Source organism: Bombus vosnesenskii, unplaced genomic scaffold, assembly GCF_011952255.1.
Source record: "Bombus vosnesenskii isolate JDL3184/JDL3185 unplaced genomic scaffold, Bvos_JDL3184-5_v1.1 scf7180000013265, whole genome shotgun sequence".
NCBI classification, from domain to species: Eukaryota; Metazoa; Arthropoda; class Insecta; order Hymenoptera; family Apidae; genus Bombus; species Bombus vosnesenskii.
The window spans coordinates 5,731,311-5,756,676 of NW_022882925.1; the positions used below are offsets into that span (position 1 = coordinate 5,731,311).

The 25,366-nt window shown below is 29.0% G+C and overlaps 5 protein-coding genes across 23 annotated transcripts; 2 read left to right on the forward strand and 3 right to left on the reverse strand.

Annotated features, from left to right (window-relative positions):
- The first annotated feature begins 124 nt into the window (after positions 1 to 124).
- LOC117243407 (KAT8 regulatory NSL complex subunit 2) lies at positions 125 to 3,113 on the forward strand. Of its 3 annotated transcripts, none has more exons than XM_033510868.1 (8): positions 125 to 443; positions 940 to 1,191; positions 1,282 to 1,463; positions 1,554 to 1,722; positions 1,916 to 2,231; positions 2,321 to 2,443; positions 2,527 to 2,667; positions 2,747 to 3,113. In XM_033510868.1, the coding sequence occupies exons 2-8, from the start codon at positions 947 to 949 to the stop codon at positions 2,993 to 2,995; spliced, it is 1,425 nt and encodes a 474-aa protein (XP_033366759.1). In that variant the 5' UTR covers positions 125 to 443; positions 940 to 946; the 3' UTR covers positions 2,996 to 3,113. The 3 variants fall into 3 exon arrangements, with proteins under 3 accessions (XP_033366759.1, XP_033366761.1, XP_033366760.1); XM_033510870.1 differs by having other exon boundaries at positions 1,931 to 2,231; XM_033510869.1 differs by having other exon boundaries at positions 125 to 430.
- A 3,257-nt stretch (positions 3,114 to 6,370) lies between these two features.
- LOC117243406 (zinc transporter foi-like) lies at positions 6,371 to 13,271 on the reverse strand. 5 transcript variants are annotated; one of them, XM_033510865.1, is made up of 13 exons: positions 13,047 to 13,271; positions 12,553 to 12,820; positions 11,484 to 11,603; positions 10,678 to 11,399; positions 9,772 to 9,836; positions 9,421 to 9,658; positions 9,170 to 9,339; positions 8,893 to 9,081; positions 8,658 to 8,784; positions 8,287 to 8,556; positions 8,039 to 8,215; positions 7,760 to 7,947; positions 7,548 to 7,694 (listed from the first exon to the last, which is right to left on the reverse strand). In XM_033510865.1, the coding sequence occupies exons 4-13, from the start codon at positions 11,387 to 11,389 to the stop codon at positions 7,548 to 7,550; spliced, it is 2,283 nt and encodes a 760-aa protein (XP_033366756.1). In that variant the 5' UTR covers positions 11,390 to 11,399; positions 11,484 to 11,603; positions 12,553 to 12,820; positions 13,047 to 13,271. The 5 variants fall into 5 exon arrangements, with proteins under 5 accessions (XP_033366758.1, XP_033366756.1, XP_033366757.1 ...); XM_033510866.1 differs by lacking the exon at positions 12,553 to 12,820; XM_033510864.1 differs by having other exon boundaries at positions 12,553 to 13,271.
- Positions 13,272 to 13,937: 666 nt separating this feature from the next.
- Positions 13,938 to 15,727, reverse strand: LOC117242655 (40S ribosomal protein S9). The gene is made up of 4 exons (XM_033509510.1): positions 15,593 to 15,727; positions 15,067 to 15,305; positions 14,690 to 14,876; positions 13,938 to 14,164 (listed from the first exon to the last, which is right to left on the reverse strand). Exons 2-4 carry the CDS (start codon positions 15,287 to 15,289, stop codon positions 13,993 to 13,995), a joined length of 582 nt encoding a protein of 193 aa, XP_033365401.1. The 5' UTR covers positions 15,290 to 15,305; positions 15,593 to 15,727; the 3' UTR covers positions 13,938 to 13,992.
- On the reverse strand, positions 15,590 to 24,462 carry LOC117242605 (luc7-like protein 3). Of its 13 annotated transcripts, none has more exons than XR_004495309.1 (9): positions 23,969 to 24,461; positions 23,616 to 23,864; positions 23,329 to 23,535; positions 23,094 to 23,255; positions 22,828 to 23,009; positions 22,660 to 22,748; positions 22,489 to 22,599; positions 20,346 to 20,416; positions 15,590 to 15,732 (listed from the first exon to the last, which is right to left on the reverse strand). XR_004495309.1 is itself a non-coding variant. In XM_033509465.1 (9 exons), the coding sequence occupies exons 1-7, from the start codon at positions 24,071 to 24,073 to the stop codon at positions 22,526 to 22,528; spliced, it is 1,068 nt and encodes a 355-aa protein (XP_033365356.1). In that variant the 5' UTR covers positions 24,074 to 24,462; the 3' UTR covers positions 20,699 to 22,375; positions 22,432 to 22,443; positions 22,513 to 22,525. The 13 variants fall into 13 exon arrangements, 5 of the variants coding, with proteins under 5 accessions (XP_033365380.1, XP_033365366.1, XP_033365356.1 ...); XR_004495304.1 differs by having other exon boundaries at positions 21,923 to 22,599; XR_004495298.1 differs by adding an exon at positions 17,590 to 17,719 and having other exon boundaries at positions 20,346 to 22,599.
- On the forward strand, positions 16,818 to 19,955 carry LOC117242643 (mitochondrial glycine transporter-like). Its single transcript, XM_033509498.1, has 7 exons — positions 16,818 to 17,000; positions 18,347 to 18,465; positions 18,544 to 18,628; positions 18,697 to 18,876; positions 19,056 to 19,227; positions 19,304 to 19,563; positions 19,640 to 19,955. The coding sequence occupies exons 1-7, from the start codon at positions 16,947 to 16,949 to the stop codon at positions 19,664 to 19,666; spliced, it is 897 nt and encodes a 298-aa protein (XP_033365389.1). The 5' UTR covers positions 16,818 to 16,946; the 3' UTR covers positions 19,667 to 19,955.
- Positions 24,463 to 25,366: the final 904 nt, after the last annotated feature.

The following is a 25,366-nucleotide window of genomic DNA, read 5'->3' on the forward strand; positions in this document are numbered from 1 at the left end:
GGTTAACTGTAAACACAGGTGTGTATCGTAAATTCAACTTGGCTAATATTTTATGACCAACGTCATAACCTACCTGAACTTTTTCTCAGTCTACGATAGGTATGAATCACGTAGTTTATCAATTAGAAGTTTTAGAACTTTAAACTTCCGGAAGTGACGCAGTGGTCGTTGAGCTAGTAGTATGTGTTTGCAGCCAATGTTACCCCTGTAATAGCGTCCCGTTATCTTTGTCCTATTGAAGGATCCAGTGTGTCTTTCGAGTTGTTTGTCATTTATTTGTATATAACTTCAGACTTGCTGCACAATCGCCAATAATTTACATTTCACGATATCTTAATCTTTTTTTCATTCTCTTGATATATCCAGAAATACGCTGACGGTGATAAGCGTGATTCAATTGGCACTGACTTTCCTTCACGGAAGAATTGATGTAAGAGATCACAGTAAGTTTCTAATAGAATAATGCTTCGCGGCTTTTTTAAGTCCCGCTCAGTTTCGTTTTATTCGAATTTTCACAAAAACCAATCACATGCCGTCTCATTCTTTCGAAATCCGTACATACATCAATGAGACTTCATTCAACATCTCACGTATAAAATGGCGGCGACTACCACTTGTTACATATACATTTTATATTACAATTTTATTTTATAAAATGATATAAATTCGAACATTTGTAATAAGTTATGTATACTATAATTTTTTATAATTAAAATATCGTTTGTTATCGAAATTACTTTCAACGAATGAAATTAATAAAATTGTTTTGTTTTCCGCTGTAAATTCTCGCGCCAAATTTGAAATTAGAATATGAGAAAATCACACTGTTTTGAATTTTATTTTCAGAAATAATTCATAAAATGCAGTTATCTTGCGATTTTTTCTTATGCGTTATGAGGAGCTTATAATAAAATTGTATAATTTTTATTTATTTCATAGGTAAGTTATGTTTCGTATCCCAAAAACAACAATGCCTGTGACTATTGTAGCCACAAAAAAGCCCAAACAAATGCAAACGTGCTTATATTCATCTTATGAATGCTCACAACCTTGTCTTGATGGATATACTTATTGCGCCAAGCATATTCTTGAGGATCCAAATGCACCTTTCAAGCAATGTGGTTTTGTATATAATAGTAATGGCAGAAAATGTCAAAATCCTGCACCAAAATTGGATAGAAGAGATATTTTGTATGTATCAAATGTAAATTTAATGAATATTTTGTTTATTATGTATTTTAAATTACATATGAAAAATCTATCTTTAATATATATATACAGATATTGTAATGAGCATGCTAGAAAAGCCCAAATAGCACGTATAAAATCTACAGCAAAACATTCTTTACCACAGACACCTGAAATGCTCTTACTTAATTTAAGTCACTATGTTAAGAAAACAGATTCAAGTACTGAAGATACCGAAGATGAAGAAGGAAAAATCAAAGCATTAGACCCTTTTAGTAAGCTTTGATCTAGTAGTCTGTTAATAAAGGAAAAATTAAAGCTGATTTTAAATTAAATGGGAATATCATATTAAAATCGTTTTTTAGCTGAAGTTGATGCATACAGAGTAAATGCAAGTGGAAGTGATATTTTGGATTATGCAAGTTCCTCTGATAGCGATATTGAACCTACAACAGTGACTGATACTTTAAAAGGAAGTTATCTTGATGATAGTGATAATGAAAGTTTATACAGTGCACAAGAAGATCCTTTAAAGTAAGAATATACTTATATATAATTACTTATACTAATTTATTATTTTATTCTGTTCTGTAGAACAACAGCTAGCTTGCTTTGGCTTGAGCAAATCTTAAAAATGGGATTATATCAATTATCTTTATCTTTACTTACTTTCCTTTCGTAGTTGCTTTTTGCAAAAATTAAACAGTAATTTCTATGGAATCATTAGTATTAATTTTTTAAGGCATGCTGGAATTTTTACTGCTGAGGAGGTGATCTACATTGCGCGAGAAAAACTAATTAGACTGCAATCACTTTACATAGATCAATATAGAAGATTACAGTACATATTAAGAGAGAAAAGACGAAAGTATCTACATGCCCTTAAAAAGGAAAAGGAAACATTATGTAGTATACATGACCAACCAAAAGAAACTGCAAAAGAAAAGAAAATTTATGAAAAATTGAAAGCCTTAAATCGTTATCATAGACGAAGTGGAGCTGAAGCTATATTATATAGAAAATCTTTAGAACGTAGAGCACAGGTTAAATGCAATTTTATTATTTTGTATAATATATAGTGTTAATATAATATACGATAATAATAAAAATTATAATTATGTATTCATTATAGGCAACTGAAGGACCCACTCAAAAAATACCAAGTATATCAAAATGTATTTTTACAGAAGGTGGAGTAAAATGTGGAGAGAGAACTCTTCCTGCTGCAAAACATTGCCGCAAACATATCCTTAAAGTAAAATAATTTTATTTAATTACATAATCACAACCAACATAAAAAATGTATAAAATAATTAACAAATTTTATTATGTTAATAGGATCAACATCAAGTTTTATTCAAAGCATGTGGAGCAATTCGAGCAGATATAGAGTGTCATGAACCAGTACCTGTAATTTTTGATACAAATTGTGTGTTTCACATGAACTTACCATCTGAATGTAAATTAGAAACTATGAAGGTAAATATTTAAACAGATATTTTCATTGATAAATCTGATATAACAATATTAATTTTAATTATTATTACACAATATTCAGTTTAAAGAATCAAAACCTGAAGCACAGGAAATGTCAGCAACAGATAATCAATCTGTGGAAATTGATGTAGTAGGAGAAATTCAAGAAATTGATCCAGACGATGATATGGCAGGATTAATGAGAGAGATGAGTGATGCTGCACATATGAAACCAGTATTTAATGAAAGTTTAAATAGTGAAGCTAGCACAGATACAGCTTTTAGTTTATCAGCACAGATGAGTGATAGAGATGATCTTGTTTCTGTGTGACAAGCTCTTTTTCTATGACTTCAAATCATAGAATATTAATGTTTGTTGTTACATAATTATGCAAATTTTATTTATGAATTTTATTCAACTTAACTATATTCTTACCTGTATATTAAGTGCCTAAAATTAAAAGTGATATGAACTCAAACATGAATATTGTGTGACAACAAAGGATGTGTATCATTGAGAATAATAGTGGTGTATCTCCAATTTTATTACAAACAAAACTATACCACATACATGTTCAAGACAATTTTAAGTATTAGTATAACAATGAAGTTCCTCCATATGCACTACATTTACCATATTAAAATATTGATAACATTTCGTTACTTGTTTTAAGTCATCCCATAAGTTCGTGTCGACTTTTGTGTATACATTTCATGTGTCGATTTATAAACATACAGCGATAAGGGACCAATGCACTTGAGCTTAGCTGATCGAAAACAGGCTAGAGCAGATTTTCGTGGGATAAGATCGTAATATAGTGAACACAGTGACTTCTAACAGTAAAAAATCATGAGTGAAATGCGTATCCATTTTCGACATCTCATGTTATATGAATTTCGGAAAGGAAGTTCTATAATAATTGCCACGAAAAACATATGTACTGTTTACGGAGAAAATGCGCTTTCATCTCGTACCTGTAGGAAGTGGTTCCAACGTTTTAGAGCTGGGAATTTCTGTTTAGAAGACAAGGAACGCTCCAGGCGTTCTCCTCAGACAGACGAAGATAAAATTCGGGATCGTGTTGAAAAATCACGAAGTTTGACAGTTCAAGAGATGTCAAATGTTCTGAAAATACCTAAGACAACGATTCATAGGTATTTAAAAAAAATGGGGATGGTGTCAAAGTTGAACGTTTGGGTGTCCCATGAACTTATGGAACGGAACCGTCTTGAACAAACAACAGCGTGCATGTCATTACTTGCGCGTAATAAACATGAGCCATTCCTTAAACGCCTGGTAACTGGTGATGAAAAGTGGATACTTTACAAAAACCCCGAACGGAAACGTAGCTGGTCCCAACGAAATCAGCCACCTCAACGCTGTGCAAAACCAGGGTTACATCCACGTAAAATTCTTTTGTGTGTATAGTGGGATTATAAAGGAATACTCTATTTTGAACTTTTATTTAGTGGTGATACCATTAATTCAGACAGTCTTAATTTTGCAGATTAATATTGCAGTCAGTTAGAAAAATTAAGGGAAGCACTAGCTGAAAAACGACCAGGTTTAGTGAATAGGAATAACGTTATCTTCCATCACGACAACGTTAGATCGCATGTCGCGAAAAGCGTTACAAAAAAATTGTCTGAATTTAATTGGGAAATTTTATCAGATCCCCATACTCCCCAGACATTGCCCCATCTGATTACCACCTGTTCAGAGCATTACAACACTTTTTAGTAGGTAAAAAATTTGAAAATATTGACATTCTCAAAAATAGCTTAGAAAATTATTTTAAAGGAAAACAAGAGAACTTTTATTGAGACGCCCTACCAGAAAAATGGGAAGAAGTTGTACAACAAGAGGGGGATTACATTTTTTCATGAAACTTAAGGGTATGTAAACAATCTTAACATATATAACTGCTCGAAAAACGGCACAAACTTATGGGATGACCTAATATTTGATTGATCCAAGAACATTTCACAAAAGCTTGTTTTTCTTGAAAAATCAATAATGGACGTTACACTATTATTATTCTAAACTACTCATATGTATTAATATAATTTATATGTTCATGTATTTGTGTACATGTGCAGTTACTAACAATCATTTTCATTTGTAAATATTGTGACAGCCACTGTCACCTTTTCATTGTACAACTTTAAAAATAAAATACAAATGCACCTTCTTAAATGATTATTTTATTTCCTCTATTATGACATTTTTCCAATAAATTATTATTTCAATATTATTTATTTTTTGATATTGTGTTTCATTTGATACTAAAGTTAATTGAGAAGAATATAATGATCACTACAAATAAAGGATTAAGTATAGCATCTTAGAATAACTATTAATAAAGTAGTTATCAAAATGTATTACAGCAAATAAGAACAAATTTGCTTAAAAAAACAATGAGCTCAAAACAATGAAATATTCTTTTTTTAGTACAAAGCAACAAATTTACTATTTCCACTTATATGTAAGAGAAATTAAAATCTTCCATAGGATAGAGTAATATATGAACATTTTTCCAAAAACTAACGTTTATGCTTTCCATTTAAATTTTTACAAAAAGCGCAAATCATTTAGTTAAATACATTAGTATTAATATAAGATATAATGTAAGAAAGTATTTTGCTTACAAGAATATAACACTTTTTTTCAATTTTTACATTTTCTGTAAAAAAATACATAGTTATTAATCATGGTATTAATCATTAACATACAAACAAAATAAATGTAACTTACAATAAGTAGATGAGGTTTTACCCTAATTTGGTTGTTTAAATAGTAAATTTTTTAAGTAATAAAAAAGTGCACAATATATGTTTTGAAAATGAATGTTCCACTTCATTACAACAATAAATGCACTGTATAGGAATAATTGCAAACAAATTTTGTTTAAAACGCACTTTTAGAAAATTGAAGATGTTTCAGTTTTTTTTACAATCGTAAATAATGGTTGTATTTTCTTATGTAAGTACAGCTAAAAATATTTAGCTCAGAAATTTTAATTGTGTATTATCTTAAGACATTCAGATATGTACATATAATTGTAATTACCAATTCAACAATTGATAATTACTGTGGCAGTATGAGTATTTAAAATTTTTAATATACCCAATTATGAATAGTGATTTACCGCCTCAGTTTATCTGTGTCCATACTTGATGAATTTACTTTGTGTATAAGTGTATCTATAGTTACATAAAACTAGAATATGTACTCTGTGACATTATCAATAATCATCTTATTTGGTAGTTAGTTACTAAAACACAAACTTATATACAGGGTGGTTGGTAACTGGTGGTACAAGCGGAAAGGAGATGATTCTACGCGAAAAAAGAAGTCGAAAATATAGAATAAAAATTTTTCGTTTGAGGCTTTGTTTTCGAGAAAATCGACTTTGAATTTTCGCTCGGTACGCGTGCGGTACGTTGTAACGGATCTCACTGTAGATCGTTGTCTCAATGGAAAAATTAAAAAAAATAAAAAGATTTTTATTCTATATTTTCGACTTCTTTTTTCGCGTAGAATCACCCCCTTTTCGCTTGTACGACCAGTTACCAACCATCCTGTATATGCACTTTCTTGATAGTATTGTATGATATTTAGAACTTTGTGCAAATGCAGAATAATTACTACAAAACAATTTGAAAGAAATAAGCACCAAAGATTCAAAAAATAAACATTTTCATACTAGTTTAAAATGCATTTATGATCAAGGTGTCTAATTTTCCATAATTTAATAATAAATGACTTGATAACACTGCTTTTTTTTCTGATCTTATAATTCAACTAATATATATCTATTTCAGCTTAAAATTATCATAAAGCATATAGAGCACTTTGTTAACTTTTATAATAATACATTCATGATAGAATTACGTATAACATTGATTCAATTACAAAGTATTTATCTGAAGCTGTATTTATCTAAATTATTATATCAAAATAAAGAATGCAATTATTAAATATATCACAATTAAACTTGGGTACTGATACAATGATAATTGTAAAACACATACATATCATGTAAATGCTAGGTGTCTGATAACTAAGGAAATAATATAGATTTTAATTATAATTGTTACAACAGTCAATACATATACATACTGACACATATCTCACCTAAATATAGAATGAAAATGTTCATATTGTTTATAGAGAATCGGGTACATTAAACTAAAAATATTTTAATTAAAATAAATGTCAATGAAGTAATAGCTATTCAATTTTTGTACACAATTTTTTTTATATTAACTAGAACATTACATCTCTCATTTTTTACGATGTAAGCCAATCATCATTTACAATTAATAGACTTAAAATAAAGAACTGCATGGCATTTTCATAAATTTATGTGATTTTAGTAATAAAATATAAAAAATTATCTGTTAAAAATTGATTACAATTACCTATCTTTATAATAATTTATCAAATAAATTGCAAAATGTTCAACTTTTAGCTTGAATCCTCACTGTTTTTATTGTTTTCAAAGAACGCAATATCTCAAATATAATTTTTAATAAGCATACTTCAAATATTGTCGTTGCATTTGAATTACCTAACTTTCTTCAAGTTGTTTAGCTCATTTGTTCTTGTGCACCGAATACTCTTAATATTGTAAAACATTTATTCCATTATAGTACCTTCTTAAGTTTTTAATAACAAACTATGTTGCTATCAATAAGAAATCTTATGCTAAATGTGAGAAGGAGAAAAAGTAAATTGTTTATATTATAGTAACAGTAAATATTGTTTCGGTAAGAATGGGCAGTCAAAGCTTTATTGACTTAATTGGTGACTGTAAATATAGTTCTAGAAAGTACTGCAAGCTTACCATTGTTCAAAAAACTTGTCAGTCTTTGTAAATTTAATCACTGAATATATTTTTAAGATCGTGTTCATAGAGCGCTATAATTAACATTATTCCAAGGCCACACGATAGCCCTAACGCTTGTAAAATACATTGCCATTGAGAACTACGCTCCACAGAGTGACTTGAAGATAATTCTGGAATCTATATAAAACATTTGATGCTTAATTATAATTACGATTAATTAAATGAATTAAAATTATACTCACCATATCTACTAATGCTATATATATAAACATTCCTGCAGCAGCTGCAAATATCCAACTACTTATAGCAGGAGTGCTCCCTAATAATACTCCAAATATCATACCAAACAAACAAAGTACGGAAGATAACACATTATAAAAAACAGCCTGTTTAGCACTCATACCAGCTTTTAACAAAACTGCAAAATCTCCTGTTATAAAGGAATAAAGGATAAAAATTCTGAATATTTTATAAGATTTAATAAGTTATTTACTACTATAAGTTATGTTTGTATAATGTACCTATTTCATGAGGTAATTCGTGACAAAATACAGCTATTGCTGTGGAGAAGCCACCCGCTATATTTGCTGAAAAAGCAGCGCCTATAGCCATACCATCTGTGAAATTATGCAAACCATCACCCATTACTACCATCCAAGCAACACTAGACATAGATTCAGGTGCAGAATGAACGTGGCCTAAACAAATTTTTAAATTATATCGTTTAACAAATATTATATCAGACATAAGATAATATATTTAATAGTACCATGTGAATGAGTATGACCATGATGTTTCATTTCATGTTCGCGTATAATAACAGTATAACTTTCTGATTCATTTAAAGGTATATCTGCACCATCCGTATTTTTCTTAGTATTTACAATTGAATCATCTAATCTCCAATCTTCAGTTGGTTTCTTCTCTACATCATTCGTCATAATTTTTGAAACTGAATTGCAGTTAGACGTCAATGGTTTTTCCTCCTCAATCACAGGAGGTCTCTCATGGTTATTATGTTGGCGGTTATGATGATTATCTGAATAATAAATATCCTCTTTACCATAAATAACATTCTTTAAAACATAGAATTAAAAGCATTAAATATTTCATTAAAACCTTGACTAAATCGTGGCATACCTTGATCCGTGCTAATTTCACCATAACAATATGGATACGACGAATATTTGTGTTTGCAAAGTTTCTCTCCAACAACATTGCTGTTTGGTCCATCAGTTTCTCTCATTACTCGAACACGTGATGGAAGCTAAAATTACAAACAGTTTTTATTTAAAAGTTTATGTATTTTATACATATATTAGAAAAATTTATATATTTTTATTTATCCTAATATCTTTTTAGACTTAATATTTACCTTATTGCGACGTTGTCGAAGTTTCCTCCATTCTGCTAACATCGTTAAAGCTTTCTCCGTAAAAAAGAATAATGCAAGACCCATCATTGCAACTAGCCCTTTCCACATATTCATGTTGTGTTCTTCTTTAGAATCTAATTCAACATGGTCATTATGAATATGTCCGTGATTATGATGTGACATCATTGCCTAAGAGAAGAATAATTCTTTCTTATGTAGTAATATAATTTATTTTCTTTATGTTAAAATATTATACTTATATTATATAACATCTTACATGTGGTAAAAGATGAATAAGAGCATCACCACACAATGTTCCTACAGCAAGTGCAACTAAAAATTGCAATAATTGATGATAATAAATTTTACCCATGAAAGGTATAACAGCTACACCAAGTAAACCACAGAGACTGATTATTAGAATACTGATTGTTGAATAGGCCCACACTAAATAAGAAAGTCATGTATTTAGAATTCTATAATACTTAAAAATATCAAATTCTAATTGATATTATATTGATTATATACCTTGAACCATATTTCGAGTAACGTCTTCTCCGTGATATTTATTAATTATTGGCTTATAATTCTCTGGTACACGAATACATCCATTTCTCTCTGAGCTTGATTCACCTGCTAGTTGGTAAACAAGAGCTGGACACACGCGTTCAAAAAGCCAACTTGGTAATGTTGAATTATTATTAGTGATCAAATTGTATGGCATATCTCTTGCAACAGTACTTAATAATTCTTTACTACTTAAGCACTGAAATAGCGAGATTGTCCTTTATGAGAAATATTTAATTACTTAAGAAAAATATTAATTTATTTGATTTCTGTATGATAGATTGTAATCTTAATTGTTATAATTTATCTCACCCGTTCCTTTTTAGCTCCATTTTCATATTCTGGTAGGCCATTATTTTGTAAATTCTTTGACTTGTCTACACAAAGAAAAAATTATATATTTATTCATAGTACCGAAAAAAAACTTATACTGGAAAGTTTTGCATAATATTATTTAATCTAAAAACATGAATAATTCATATAATAAATGTGTTCAAAAAAGACAGATTGCAAAAATATTATAATACAATATAATATAATACAAAATATAATAAAAATATTATAATATATGTCTTCATAATAACAACATTTTTATATTAGTATGTGACTGATAATAGAAAAATGTCAGTTATCTACATAGAGGATAACATTACACATGATATGATTATTTAACCACTGATATCTTGTACAGACAATAGAAGTATTATCAAATTTTGTTTATTCATTCATAACTGTAGAATGAATGTTACAGATTCTTTTTAATATTTAACTATGTTTTTCTAGCTTTATATTATGCATTAAATACATTTATTTCATAAGATATCATGAATACATTTTAATATAATTGTAAATAAGCATCCAATGAAATCAATAAATAACTCTATGAATTAATGAATCAAGGTCAATTGAAAAGGAGTTTGAACTCTTAAGTTAAGCTAAATTATTATGATCAAGATGATTCTCATATTGAATAAAGATAAAATATTATCAGCTTATATATACATAAGAGCAGATGTAGCTTTATTTCTTATTATGATTGATAGGTTGGTAATTGGTAATTAAAAGTAGTATACCATGTATGTATAATATAGACTGATCTTCAAATAAATTCTTAAATATAAATTCTTTTTTAATTATTATTAAATTAATTTAAGTTCTTCAATTCATTAAAGAGATATGTTTCTAATAATGATTTAATCAATAAATTAAATAACTTACCCAGTGGATTTTCATTTTGACTAGTAATAGTATTATGATTTTCTACGCTTGATATATCTGTTAATAATCTCAATAGTCCTAACTTTTTTAACAATTTTTCAAAGCCTTCCATTGTTATGCTTGTACCATCTCCATAAGCTTCAAAAATCTTTTCAATGAAATATTTTTCATCTATAATATCTACATTTCTTTTTGGCCTAATCCTGTTAAGAGGATTTTGATCTCCGTTAAATTGTGCTGCATTTAATTCATCATTGTGCATAATTTCAATTTGGTCTAGCCTTTCTAATATTTCTATATCTTCTAAGCTGTTTGGATCTTCCCCTATGATTGGGATTTCAACATTTTCGTTAACTTTTACAATTTCTGTGTTTTTGTTTTTAGTATAGATTTCATTTGTGGCAATTGGTACCAATAATATAGTTTTGCTTCTGCTATTGTTATCTAACACATTCGAAAATTCAACAGCACCATTGTTATAAGCACCTAGATTATTTAAATTTAATTTTCTCACATCCCTCTGCTGTGTATCTTTGGATTTTATTAATAACCAAGATGGTTGTAATTGTTCATTAGGTCCTAATTGCTTCTCAGAGTTAACAAAATTATGAGTTGTTTGTCCCGCTGTTGAGAATTCAGTATGTGCTGAACATGGAGTGTGTGCAGCACATAAAACACAAACTACACAAACTGTGACAAAATGATGTGACATGTTGTATATTCTGTAAAATGAAATAAAAGATTTTGATTTAAATATAGTTAATTTATATGTATATGTACATATGTGAAACCTTATATTTACCAACCTTTATTAGCAAATAATGTTAAAGTATATTCAAACTATTATACAGCATTATGGTCTATTCAAAAAATCATTACATCACAGTATAGGCAATAAGATATTACATCAAATAGGAAGTAGCTATCTATGCAACAATCACAGTGATAATGAATCCAATTACAGCTAACAATGTTACTGATTATACATCATATATTTGTTTAAAGAAGAAAATCATACATTACATTTATAAATTCAGAATATATTATAAAATGTAACTAGTTGATTAGTTAAGTTAATAGATTTTATTATGAAGAATAAATAACAACATTGTGAATAACAATAAAAATAATTATTTAATATTTAATTTTTCTATATGCAAATGATAAATATAATTTACAATTTTTTATAGTACTAATATTTAATAAAACAAATTCATCATTGCCTTATGAAATCATAGATATAAATTATATATTTTTTACACTGAAATGTAATTTGCAAATGTTACAATAATAATTTAGTGCTTTTTCAATGTTCCTTGCATTACAACTTCCAAAAGTGAATACTACAAATATATTATTATTTCTATTTATAAAAAATACAGATTAAATTTTGATCAGCACATTATTCTGTATATTACAGATATCAATACTGTAGATAAGATTGACAAAATGAATATGCTCTACAATAATAGCAATTGATCTAAGCTTAAGTAGTGATTAATTTCATTCTAAAGAATGAATATATTTTCATAACAATAGATATAACAAAGACTAAAATTAAGCTTTAATATCATCTCCTCAATGAAATTTTAATAATTATTACAATATATCAAATAAAAAACGAGTATTTTACTTAATTATCGTTATACATCTACTTTTTTGCTACACATGAAAATTACAAATACATAATTATAATTTTTATCACATAAATTAAAATTGTAAATAAGAAAGAAAAAGATTTTAATCGCGCACAAAACATATAATTTAGCTATCTTGTCAACTGATTCTATCGACGGCGGTATATAGTGAATGACAAATTCAAAGCACACAATTTTCATTTATAAGTCGTGTATTAATCCATCGTAAATTACACACTTTCATTTAAATGTTAAGTAAAAAAATTACGAATGCACAACAACTCGATAGCTCCCACTCGATATGGAAATGTTAACCAACCAATACAAATATAACTAATCGCAGTTTGTAGAGTAGAAAAACACATAATACAGTAAAAGATGAAAAAGCGCGCATTTTATGAGACAAAACTACGTGAACGAGTCAGGATGCGTGCGCGACGTATCGTATCCGAAATAGTCAAGGTGTTCGATGTTGCGGTCGTTCCTTCAAAAAACCGTATTTTTAGCTGTCAAAAAGAGAAGGAGATTCATGGTTATCGCCCTCCTTACCCTACCCCGCATTCTGTCCATGACAGAATTTAGAATTTAGGTTAGAAAGGCGGTCTCCCGCTTTAATACAAAAAAAAAGAAGTGTCAAGTTTTGGCTCGAGACCCGACTGTTTTTTGTCAGTATACGATATCAGATGAACGGTCGCTGGATTACACTATAATAGCACACTGTCATCTAATTACCTTTATTCAATCAGTGAAACAAAATTCCCGCTAGGAAGTGGCATATGCTAATTGATCGAGACGCGCTCACCAGCTTGCGGAAAGCTCGCGAAGTCCCACGTTAACGTAAGAAGAATCTTCTACTTCTACTCTTGTCTCTGTCCCCTTTCTTCCCTCCTCGACCAACCACCGATCCAACTCCACCGCGTGCAACAAGTATACTCTGAACATAGTAGACTGGCGAACTTCGAGCCAGGACCGACAAACTTCGAAAAATTCTTCGATATTACGCGATCATTGGTTCAAGGTGGTACTGTCGCGACTTCGTACGTTTCAACTGGTTTCAAATTTCAACGGGTCATATTGCCAGCACTGTTCCTATGCGGCGCTATCCTCCAACCTATTCTAATAAAAATTCTTGATCAAGGACTTCTTATTTCAGATTCAACTTATTTTTTCCTCGCAGCATACATTGAAAACTAACATTTTTTACAGGATTGTTTTATTTCAATATGTTTATTTAAAAATGAGTTTAAATGAAAATAAATGAAATATTTTTCCTTCAATTAAACTTGATATAAGATTATTCATTTCTGTAATCATAGGATAAGAATTTTACATGTACATGGTTTAGTTCATTAATAAAATTATAGAATTGTACTAATTGTAAATTATTAACCAAACATGAATATTTAACTGATTTTCATTGTTGAAATGATATATTAGACGATATTAATACATAGTTATTTATTTCTTCATCCTTATTATGTAGGAATTTAATAATTTCCCCACTAATTCTGTATTTTCCTATTAATATCTTACAATTTTCTGCCGATAATATTGTTCTTTTAAACACTAAGCTTATATTACTCAAAGAAGTAGGAACTTAAATAAAAATCAGAACTTAAGAAATTATTGAACATTTAAGGAATACTTTTATTAATAAAAGTATTACAAAACAAATGATTTAATCTTCTTCTTCCTCTGGAGCAGCTCCTCCGCTTCCCTTACGCAAGTTCTTCCTCTTGACACGACCAGGTCTACCACCACCAAATGGAGATTTTAGTGAGAAGTCAATGTGCTTCTGTGAATCCAATCTCACAATGAAAGATGGAATGTTCACCACTTGTTTGCGCACTCTGGAATAGGAATACATGTTATGTTTCATATTTCTACTTCCCAATAATTTGTATCTTTAATAATTTAAGATATTAATTTGACTCTATTTAACATATAAAGAATATACCAATTATATATTTTTAACGCGAATATGTATCCGTAAGTACGCGACAGACGTTAAGTGCCAGTTTCCTAACACTCAAGTGGCCTGCCTGAAAGAAAATATTAATACACAGTGCTGCATGTTCTCGAGTATCATAGCTACCCAGCCAATATTTAAAATCACATTTTTTCTATTGTTTTCATTGGACAATCAGGAATGTTTGAATACCTGCAGTAGCCAAAAGACTATTACTCTCATGTTTCATTCTTAGAAGAAACTAAAAATTGTCTCCAGCTATGAAACCAAACAAGTATTTACTCCTTATTTGGTGATTAATCTGGAATTTATTATTGCCTTAAAGATTAGAAAGAATCTGTGTATAATCAGATATTTCTTGCCCATTTTTTAAGGCATATGAAGTATTCTATTTAATGAAATTTACCTAATATGACGTTGACGAATAAGCACACGGGCATGATGAATAGATTTAGCAAGTCCCAATTTGAATACTTGAGTTTGAAGTCGTCTTTCTAAGAAATCTTCGATTTTCAAGCCAAGAACATAATCAAGTTTCATACGGCTTTCATCTAGTACTCCAATTCTTACCAAGCGACGCAAAAGAGCATTTCCTGATAATTACGTACTTTAATAAATAAAAATTAAAGTATACAAAGAAAACATTAAATGCATGATTTCATCAGTAGAAATAAAGAAATAACATCAAAATGATCAGACAAGAGGTGTCAGAAAGTAATTCATCATATAAATCTAGTAAAAAGTTTATTGAATGAAAGATATTAGTAAGAATTTATGTAGTACCTTCGAACAAACGTTTAGGATCCTTTTCTTCCAAAGTAAGAAGCTCACGAGCAGCTTTTCGAATATTTGCTAGTGTGTATTTAACTCTCCATACTTCACGCTTGTTACGAAGACCATATTCACCAATAATTCGTAATTCTTGATCTAAACGAGCCTTCTCATAAGGTCTCCTTGGAGTAACATAAGTTTTTGAAAAAACTGAGGGTATCCGTCCGTTAACCATTTTGTACAGTCGTTACCTAATATATATTTAATAAAAAATATTTTCTTTTATTTCATAAATATATGTAATATTTAAATGAATAAATTTATTGTAATATTGTAAAATTATGCTTCTATATAAGATAGCGAAAATAAAATTTATTCGAACCACGTGTGTAAAGAACGTTAAGAAACAATCAATTCGAAGAGATATTTAAACTCAACCTAATATAGTTTAAAATACATTAGATATTGATAATATTAGAAATTGTTATTATTACTGAAAGAAATTAAATTTTAAATGACTTCTAAGTAAATAGCATACCTTACTCGACTGCGTAAGAATAACGACCACACCACGCTGTATACGAAGTAGAAATGGCCGACATCCTACTGCAAATTATAATTCTGAAGCGAACACAGCGCACAAACAGGAAATCCAGTTCGTTTCAAGTAGCGGGCTTTCTAAGAAATATTTTATTATACAATACATAATAATATTGTATGTACTATTAAGATTTAATATAAATTAAAAGAATTTATAATTCTAATAATAATACACCAGCCTATATTATTCATATTGTCATATTTAGAATAAAAAATACTTTGTTTATTTTAGAAAGATTAATTTTTATTTAAATAAAAGTATTAATAAAAAATACACTTTAATGCTGAATATTTTTAAATATTTTTAATTATAATTTGATAGTTTTTTTTATATAATAAATTTGATATATTAATTATATTTGTATAACTTGTCTCAATGTTTAACATGATAAACATGTATCCCATGTATTTTTTTGTACGCTATTATATCGAGAAATATATCTTGTAAATCTGAAACATACATCTTACAAAATATTTATCAATGAACTGTTTTCGTTATTTTTTAGTTGTGAAATGTAAGTTTAAAACAAACAATACATACGTCATTGACCACATGCAATTACGAACAAATCCACGACAATATCGCAAACAAATTTATTTCAAAATAATAAGTCCTTTGATAAGGACGAATTTTTTATCGGTTTCGCGATAATTTTATAGAACTTTATATTCTACATTACTGCTGACCTATCTATTTTCAAATGTGCAGTTATTACGAAGTACATTCAGTAGTAATGATATAATTATATTTACAGTATATAGTAACGATAAATGTACGATATATTTTTAAAATGAATAATTAAGTGCTCTATTTAATTTTATAAAATATCAGAATTTCATCTTTAAATTTTTTAATTCTAACCTAAACAAATTCTTTTTTTATGCCTAAATCTTTACTTAATACTTATAAATTTTTTAATCAGCTACAAATACATACATATGTCACTATTTTTATCATGAAATATTATGGTACATGAACAATAAATTATTTAAAATAGATAGTCATCTTAATTTTGTAAAGTCATTGCACTAGAGTATATATTTTTAAATCATTCTTTTTATCTTTTATCATTATTTTTTTTAAATTATTTTGAAACTTTTAGTTTTTTTTATGTAAAGAGTGTGAAATCATATGATATTAAAATCAATGTATATAACAAATAACATATTTTGTAATTCTTATATCTTCAGATTAAATACATAGTGAAATAAGTCACGTTTCATACTAAGTCACGTTTAAATCACGTTTTAGTTTGATATTCTTGGATTTTTTTACTGGAGCATGTGTCGATATGCAGGGTTATTCTATTGACCCAGAACATGGTGAGACAAAGATAAAAGAAGATGTAAGTAAGAGTCACGTTTTCAACATGCTCAGTATCTTTGTAACAGTAAAGGAAGCATTAAGAAAACATTTTTGTTCAGTTTTGTCTTATATCAAGAACTAGTTCACTTTATTGCAATTTAAAATCTTTTCATTTTTAAACTTCTAATAGATTTTATATCATGGAAGCTTTTGGAACTGTAAGTATTGGAATCTTATCATTTTACAATAACTTGTTTTTAAATAATTTCTAAGAAATTTAATTAATAAAATTTTTATTGACTGTAATGACAAAAATCCCAAAAATTGATAAGGGAAAACGTTGTTATACTTGAAGCTACTGTTGGGTTTAAAAAATTTTATTTAGTATCTTCTTTGTTTGTATATATATGAACAGTTATCTTTTAATAAAATTGGATAAAATATTTTATGCTTAATATTATGTAAATATAAAAGAATATTGGAATGATTAGTGTTTAAATATATATTAAATAAAATTTATTTATTTAATTATTAAATATATTATATTATATATTATACCTTTTTTGATAAAGATTATTCTATACATTGAATAAAAAAAGAAAGTACTAATATATTTGAATAAAAAATACCTCTAATTAGAAAAAGAGGTGTACTGGATGGGAGATGATTTATGTGGAGCAGTATCCACCATTTAGTATCTCATGTGTTCATTTGCATTATGAATTTGCGAGTTTGATGTCCCAAATATACAAGTATAAGCTGAAAAAGAAAATAAAAAATTATCTATTCTACGACTATCATAAAAATGTAACTGTTATACAATTATAAAAAGTAGATTTATAATTTTGATAATATTCAAAGATATTCAAAATAAAATTTTAATATTTAGTAAGACATAAAAGCAGGCCATGTATTAATCATCATTTAGAAATGTTATATCTGTACCAAACATTGTGTGAATTGAATATTATAAATTCTTTTTATAGGAAGTATCTTTTCATAGTCTATAGATCTAGACTGCAGCATATTATTTTTAGATATAGTTTACAATTAAAAAAAATAATTAAGAAATATTAAAAAAAAGAGTGAAAAGAGATCATCTTGTAATGTATGTATAGATAATAATTATATTGACCTTTTAAAAGAAGTTTATAACTCACGTGAGTAAACTCATGCAAGATAATAGGTCATATGTGTATTACAATCACAGTTATCATATGAGATGTATTAATATCTACTACTCTATTGTATCGCATCTTCAATATAATTTTTCTAAATTATATAAATAGAGATAGATTTGCACAGTATCTCAAATATTTAATTAGAAATATATCATTTATTCCAATGCATTTTCAAAATTAAAATTTTTATATATATCTCTTTTAGTATCCTGTTTTGAAGTCTTTTCTTGTGGGATCACTATCTGGTACATTTTCAACTATTTTATTTCAACCATTGGATCTTGTTAAAACCAGACTCCAAAGCAAAGTAAATATGCATCTTGAGTAAGTGTAAAATAATATAATGTTTCATTTTTTAATTAATTTATACAAAATTATTTAATTTGCTTATTCTTGTACTAGTACTCCAAAAAGTGGTACTTTAGGCATAGTAATTCATATAATCAAAAATGAAAATGTGTTTGGACTCTGGAAGGGTATGACTCCAGTAAGAATTTTTGCAATTATTAGATTTAACAAACTTAAGAAATGTTACTGATTAAACAAAATTTTCAGACCATTACTAGGGTTGTACCTGGTGTTGGATTGTATTTTTCAACATTACATTGGTTAAAGCACACATTGCATCTAGAAGATCCACTCACATCTACAGAAGCTTTGCTATTAGGTATTACTGCAAGGTCTATGTCTGGAGTTTTATTAATTCCAATGACAGTAGTAAAAACACGTTTTGAAGTAGGTGTAATTATTACAAATATATTTATATTTTAATATATACACTATAGAAAGAAAAATATGCAGAAAGTAAAATTTAATGATTAGACATAAAAATATTGATATTAATAATCTAGAATATTCCAGTTAATACCAGTTACATGAAATCATAAAATTTAATATTGATATTGTTTTCATAGAGTGAAGTTTATAAATATAATAGCATAGCAGAAGCATTAAGATTAATTTACAAGCAGGAAGGAGTAAGAGGTCTTTCAAGAGGGTTAATACCAACGTTATTAAGAGATGCTCCTTATAGTGGCATTTATCTCACGCTTTATACTCAATTAAAAAATATTTTTACGGAAGCAGGTAAATTTTTACCAAAATAAAATTAGAAACTAATTTATCCACGATATGATTATATCTTTTTAATATTTCTTTTTAGATTTGCCCTACGCCAAGTCGTCAGCTCCGATTCATTTTAGTTGTGGAATACTAGCAGGAATATTTGCTTCCATTGTAACACAACCTGCTGATGTAATCAAGACAAAAATGCAATTATATCCCAATGAATTTAAAGACGTTCATAATGCAGCTTTTAGGATTTATAAAAGATATGGTGTATTAGGATATTTTAAAGGCATTGTTCCACGAATGTTGAGAAGGACATTAGTGACTGCAATGGCTTGGACCGTATACGAAGAGGTAGCAAAATTTGTAAATCTTTCACTTTTTTATTATCAAGACAAATCATATGAATTAAATAATATATTATTTTTAGGTTACAAAATTTATAGGGCTTAAATAAAATTGTTTCTATTTAATAATATAATTTGTTGGTGTTTGTTAACATCAAATTTAAAGAAAGTCAATAATTTACGCATGATGGAACCAAAGTCATTCAGCCAATGTAAATATTTACACTTGATATACAGTATTTTAGTTTTGTATAAAGATAATTTGATTCTAGCGGACAATTGTATTATAGCAAATATCACTACTATGTACAGTATTCAGGTAGAATATCCTATCGCTCAATAATGTGTTATTCCTGTATATATTTTTATTTAATAAATTTTATAATTTAATGTTAAAAATTGTACAGTATCTGTTACTTTGCTTATATTCCTGCCTATTTTAATGTTTGCATGTTTTCCAAAATAACCTGATACTTTCATTGTAGTACTGTTTTATTAAATTTAATTAACAATCTTAAAGGTATTACAATTTAAATTATAGACAATTTACCTTCATATCTTTTTTTATATGTAGCCTAAAGTAACATTTGTATCAGATACGAATAGATTACTAATAAATCTGCTTTTAATTTTTAAATTATAATGTTGACAATAGTAATTAGATACTAAATTTTTAGAATTTTGATTTTTCATAATTAGCTTGAAGAGTATGCGACACGACAAATATCAACTTAAACGCAAGTGTATAAAATTCATGATTGGAATTTTTAGATTATGCAAAATCTTTACCTTAATATTATATTAAGCAGTGTGCAAGTGAGCCTGTTGTAATGGTTATATTCCCATGGCATGTCTCCTGTCTGAAAATAGACAACACAGCTTTTAGAAATTATGATCCTATTATCTTTTTCTCTCATATTAATTTTGGTCGTTACCAAATAGCACAGGATAACGTATTTATATATTATTTGTTAACCTTGTCCTAATATATGACATTTAAAAAATTATCATACTTCTGTCGGCTACATGTGTGAGGAAGCAGATTACATAATTAAAACTGATCATCTTTGCTTGTGACATTGGAAATAAACAGAATAAGTTTTTAAATACATTATACAAAATTTAAATAAAAATAATTGGTGTATTAATAAACTTATAGACGAAAAAGTGACATTAATTATCATTACAAAAGTTATATAACAAATATTATTAACCTTTTTAGAAGATACTTATTAATATAAAAATTTAATACTATTTAATAAATTCACTCCTTTTTCATGTGAGTAGGTCTGTGCTGAAATAATGTTTTAATAAATTTATTTTTAGTAATTTTCCTTCAATATAAAATTATTTATTAGATGTATGACAGTATAAAAATGAAATGAGAGTGGAATGAAAACCTATCATGATGGATAACAAATTTTAATTAGAAACAATTGGGATCTTTTATCATGTAAGACTCCTTTCATCCCAATGTAACAATACAAGACGATCCTTTATTTAGAGCCATTATTTTAATACTTTGTTTCTTCCATTTCTCTTTCTTTCTTTCTATTTTTTTTTAATCTATGTGGTCCAGGAAGTATATTATTAAATGTGTGAATGATTTATCATGAGTCAATATGAATTACATATGAATTACACAAATGTAGTACGCGCACAAAGTATGAGTTTTCTATAAGCCGAAATGAAGGACACGATAAAAGAATAAGACAAGATATGATTAAAGGGGATGTCCTCGGAGCACCATAAGATACATTCCACATGACCTGTCATCAACCTTCAAATCGCTGTACCGTGATACTATAACAATTACGACTTTCTGCTAAGAAAATTTGACTGAGCTTCGCCATGTCCTGTCTCTCAGAACTAAAAATAATGGAGAAAAAAATGCATGCAAAGGGAAGAATATGCATCATATATGATACATGTTTCTCAAACTTTTACAAGTAGAGTTCAAAAGACGACGATACAACTATATACCAAGTTATAATCTGGACTTATTTATCGATTAATCAATTATAGCCACATGGCTGTTAAATGTGCGTATTTTATATTTTTGGACTATACATATGAATCTTTTATTATTTCAAAAAATTATGGCTTTATTATCTTAAACATAATGATTAAACTTGTTCCTTTGGGTACATAGCAGAAATTTTCCCTGACTAATTAATAATTGTTTGATTTCAAATTGAATATGCTCCAATAAATTACAATCAGGGAATAAGGAAAGTAAGAGCAGGAGTTTGTTATCATAACTTTAAGCACTCAAATATTGCTCCAAAATAAAGATCACCATTTTGAAAACGTCTAATTTTCCTAATAAAAGGACATGTTTGGTATTATCATTCCGATATAAATACCTCAGAAATGCGTAGTAGAAGCTAGGATTGTATAGTCACAGTCACACAGGGCACTGTTGTGGCAGGTCTACGGAAGTAGGCACTGTTTCCTCCACTAAACCACTAATTTCTTTTCGACAAAAAAGCTATGCAGTCGTTGAAGTTATATAATTGATTTACGCTATGAAGACATTATACCGATCAAAGCAAGCATAGGTATACCTTCTCCTATCTTGCTCTGTAGACAATATCTATAGTACTACATGATAAAAATACCTTTCATATGGGAACAACTTTTACTATTCCTTGCTCGACATTACCTCGATGCACCGTTTTTCAGTAATACGTTACATAGAGCGAGCTCGTCACTTTGAAAATTAAACGCTGTACAAACAGGTCCATATGAAATTTAGTACAAGTGTTTCTCCGATTAATAGGCAGGACCAGAGACTGGCTCGCTGTGACTATGCCATTCTTCAAAATTACAGATAATTATCATGTATATATTATGTGCATCTAATGAAACTCACCTGGTAAAGAACCTGTACAGTAATTGAGACGAGTATGATATATTGTTTAGTGCATACCTGGCTTACTTCTCACTCACTAACCAATCAAGAGTAGTTACTTGTGACTTCGACTTCTAGATCGATGGCGACGCCGGTTGTGATGACTCGAGCTTCGATGATCACGACTTCCTGAAAGTTAAATGGATTTTTGAATAGTTCAAATTTTACTATGGTGCATTATTTATTTACCTTTATCTCGAGCATGACGTCGGTGATCATCATCTCGATGTCTGTCATGTTTGTCTCTTGATCTGCTTCTACTTCTGTGTCCTGAATTTCTGCACATAATTAGCAATATGAAATTATCATACCTTAATAATTTAATGTAATAAATTAACATGTGAGTAGCTATGATACCTGTGACTGCTTGAGTCATGTCTGCCTTTATCATCATCACGCCTACGACGTTTATCTCTTTCTCTATCCCTATCCCTATCATCTCTTCTTCGCCTATCAAGTTCTTCATTTGCACGTGCTCTTTGTTTTCTATCCTCTTCCCTCCTTTGCTCCTTTTCATCTCTGGCTTTTTCACGTTTACTCTACAAAGTTATTTTTATAGTAATTATCATTTCAAGCTATCAGAGAATGTATACAAAATATATTTCTTAAAAGTTATGAGTTACCATAATTTCTTGAAGAGCGCTCTTTAACCTAGCATAGCCAACATGTTGTTTACCCATTAGGTGATCATCAATTCGTTGTTGAGCATCACCAACAATAAGAAATGCACCACATACATCACATACCTCCATCTGTTTTTCTTGTGCAGCAGCTAATTCAGCAGTCTAAGATAAACGAAATTTTTAGCTTTTACTGTTCTTTATTATGATACTTTATACAATGTATTATAATATTTACCTGATTGTAATGACTATTATCATTAGACTTTCTTAACGTTTCTCGTTCTTCTTTTAATTGATCGCATAGTCTCATTAGACCTTGAGCCTGTTCCACATTGCCTTGTATTCCGCTTTGCTCTGCTTCTTCTACTAGTTTGTTGATTTTTTCAGTTAAAAGTGCAATTTGTTCTTCATTTCTTTGAGTTTGTGCTGGTGTCAAGGTAGGCTAAATAAATAATAATTTATAGATTTTTATCATTACAAACATAGGGCACTCTACAAAATGAATCTTTAAAATTAATTTACCGCTTCTGTTCTTCCAATAAGGGCTAATCGTTGTTTTCCCTTTATTATTTTTCTTTCAACTTCATTCAACATGCTTTGACAAAATCTAATAAATTCATCCTCGTATTGTTGTTTTCGATACGAGTAAGGAGCTTTTTCGAATAACTCTCTAGCTTCGTCATCATGCACTCGAGAACACGCACCCAAATCAGCTCTCGTATTAACGAATAAATCATGAGGGCAAAATTTAACTAAATATAATTTACAAAACTGTAATGAAAAATAAGAATGAAAATTATGTCGAAATATCAATACTTCAAAACTCTAACTTTTCAAATAACTATGTCGGAATATCAACATTTTCGAGTACTTACCTCAGGATCTTCCCAATTAAGTTCTTTGGGTTTTTCATTGGGAAGAACATTTCTATTCCTTCCCATAAGCTCGTCGAGCAGAGCAGCAGCAGCAGCAGCAGCCATGTTCCAAAATTCTTGATTGAATGTCGGTTATTAATGGTATACGAAAATGCACCGATAATTTTTATGTAAACACTATGAAACCTACGTAGTTTGTTCGCGCTTTACGAGTAGGATTTAATAAATGATGGAACTGTGTAAAGTCACTCGAACAAAAAAAACACACAGGGACATTAAGTGAATCAAACGAAGTGTTAATACTTTGATTCTAACCCCGAACTCCTTTTTACTTTAGAAGGCGGTAGTGTAGCAAACAATATGGCGAAACTTATAGAAAGTATATACATATGTGAAAGCGAACAAGAGAAAATCCAAATTTCCACTCGTTCAATTCAATAAACAATGTATATTAAACAAATCCTAACTTGTTTTATATTTCTTTCAGCTGTTTGTTCTTTATTTATTTATTGCAAGTATCCTGAAAAATTAAAAAAGAAACTCTATACAGTAAAGCGCAACATGAGTTGCGCTATGACGTTCTGACAATCTTTATTACTACTTGATATAATATGAAACATCAATGTCTCTTTTTAACAGTATGATATATATACAGGGTGGTTGGTAACTGGTGGTACAAGCGGAAAGGGGGTGATTCTACGCGAAAAAAGAAGTCGAAAATATAGAATAAAAATTTCTTTTTTAAATTTGTTTTTTTAAATTTTTCCATCGAGACAACGATCTACAATGAGATCCGTTATAACGTACCGCACGTGTACCGAGCGAAAATTCAAAGTCAATTTTCTCGAAAACAAAGCCTCAAACGAAAAATTTTTATTCTATATTTTCGACTTCTTTTTTAACGTAGAATCACCCCCTTTCTGCTCGTACCACCAGTTACCAATCACCCTGTATATATATATAATGTAATATATATATATAATAATACATAATATATACATATAATAATACATATATATATATGTCGGAGAGGGAAGAACACCGGAACACCTAGAACTTGGGATAGTCCGGCAACAGTGTACTCCAGGGTCTACTATAGCCGTAATCTAAAGATGGCAGTTAGCTAATCCGATTGTATTCGTTCGAGACTGGTGATGGTGAGCTTTGGCTCGGGGCGACGGCCCGTCGCCCAACGTAGCCGCGGTCGACGGGACGGGCGCTTTGTCTAGCAAAGGTATAGAGCGATAGTATGACCCCCATTACAAGAAGTACCCATAGAGGTACCGGGCAGTAAAACATTCCAACGGGTCCCTCAGACAATGAATACCCAAGGTACTTGCACGGCACGAGTACCGCTAGCCCGAGGACTCGCCATAAAACCTGGGTTACTTCCGGCAA

Coding starts and splice junctions, on each gene's coding strand:
- LOC117242643 (XM_033509498.1), top strand. CDS start 16,947: ATGCAGGGTTATTCTATTGACCCAGAACATGGTGAGACAAAGATAAAA. Junction 18,466..18,543: donor AAAGTAAATATGCATCTTGA/GTAAGTGTAAAA, acceptor TTCTTGTACTAG/TACTCCAAAAAGTGGTACTT. Junction 18,629..18,696: donor TCTGGAAGGGTATGACTCCA/GTAAGAATTTTT, acceptor CAAAATTTTCAG/ACCATTACTAGGGTTGTACC.
- LOC117242605 (XM_033509489.1), bottom strand. CDS start 24,073: ATGGCTGCTGCTGCTGCTGCTGCTCTGCTCGACGAGCTTATGGGAAGG. Junction 23,536..23,615: donor TTATTGGAAGAACAGAAGCG/GTAAATTAATTT, acceptor TTATTTATTTAG/CCTACCTTGACACCAGCACA. Junction 22,600..22,659: donor ACGTCATGCTCGAGATAAAG/GTAAATAAATAA, acceptor TTTAACTTTCAG/GAAGTCGTGATCATCGAAGC.
- LOC117243406 (XM_033510867.1), bottom strand. CDS start 11,389: ATGTCACATCATTTTGTCACAGTTTGTGTAGTTTGTGTTTTATGTGCT. Junction 9,837..10,677: donor TCAAAATGAAAATCCACTGG/GTAAGTTATTTA, acceptor TTCTTTGTGTAG/ACAAGTCAAAGAATTTACAA. Junction 9,082..9,169: donor TTATTCATCTTTTACCACAT/GTAAGATGTTAT, acceptor TTCTTCTCTTAG/GCAATGATGTCACATCATAA.
- LOC117242655 (XM_033509510.1), bottom strand. CDS start 15,289: ATGGTTAACGGACGGATACCCTCAGTTTTTTCAAAAACTTATGTTACT. Junction 14,877..15,066: donor TCCTAAACGTTTGTTCGAAG/GTACTACATAAA, acceptor CGTAATTATCAG/GAAATGCTCTTTTGCGTCGC. Junction 14,165..14,689: donor ATTCGTCAACGTCATATTAG/GTAAATTTCATT, acceptor TTCCTATTCCAG/AGTGCGCAAACAAGTGGTGA.
- LOC117243407 (XM_033510868.1), top strand. CDS start 947: ATGTTTCGTATCCCAAAAACAACAATGCCTGTGACTATTGTAGCCACA. Junction 1,192..1,281: donor TTGGATAGAAGAGATATTTT/GTATGTATCAAA, acceptor ATATATATACAG/ATATTGTAATGAGCATGCTA. Junction 2,668..2,746: donor GTAAATTAGAAACTATGAAG/GTAAATATTTAA, acceptor CACAATATTCAG/TTTAAAGAATCAAAACCTGA.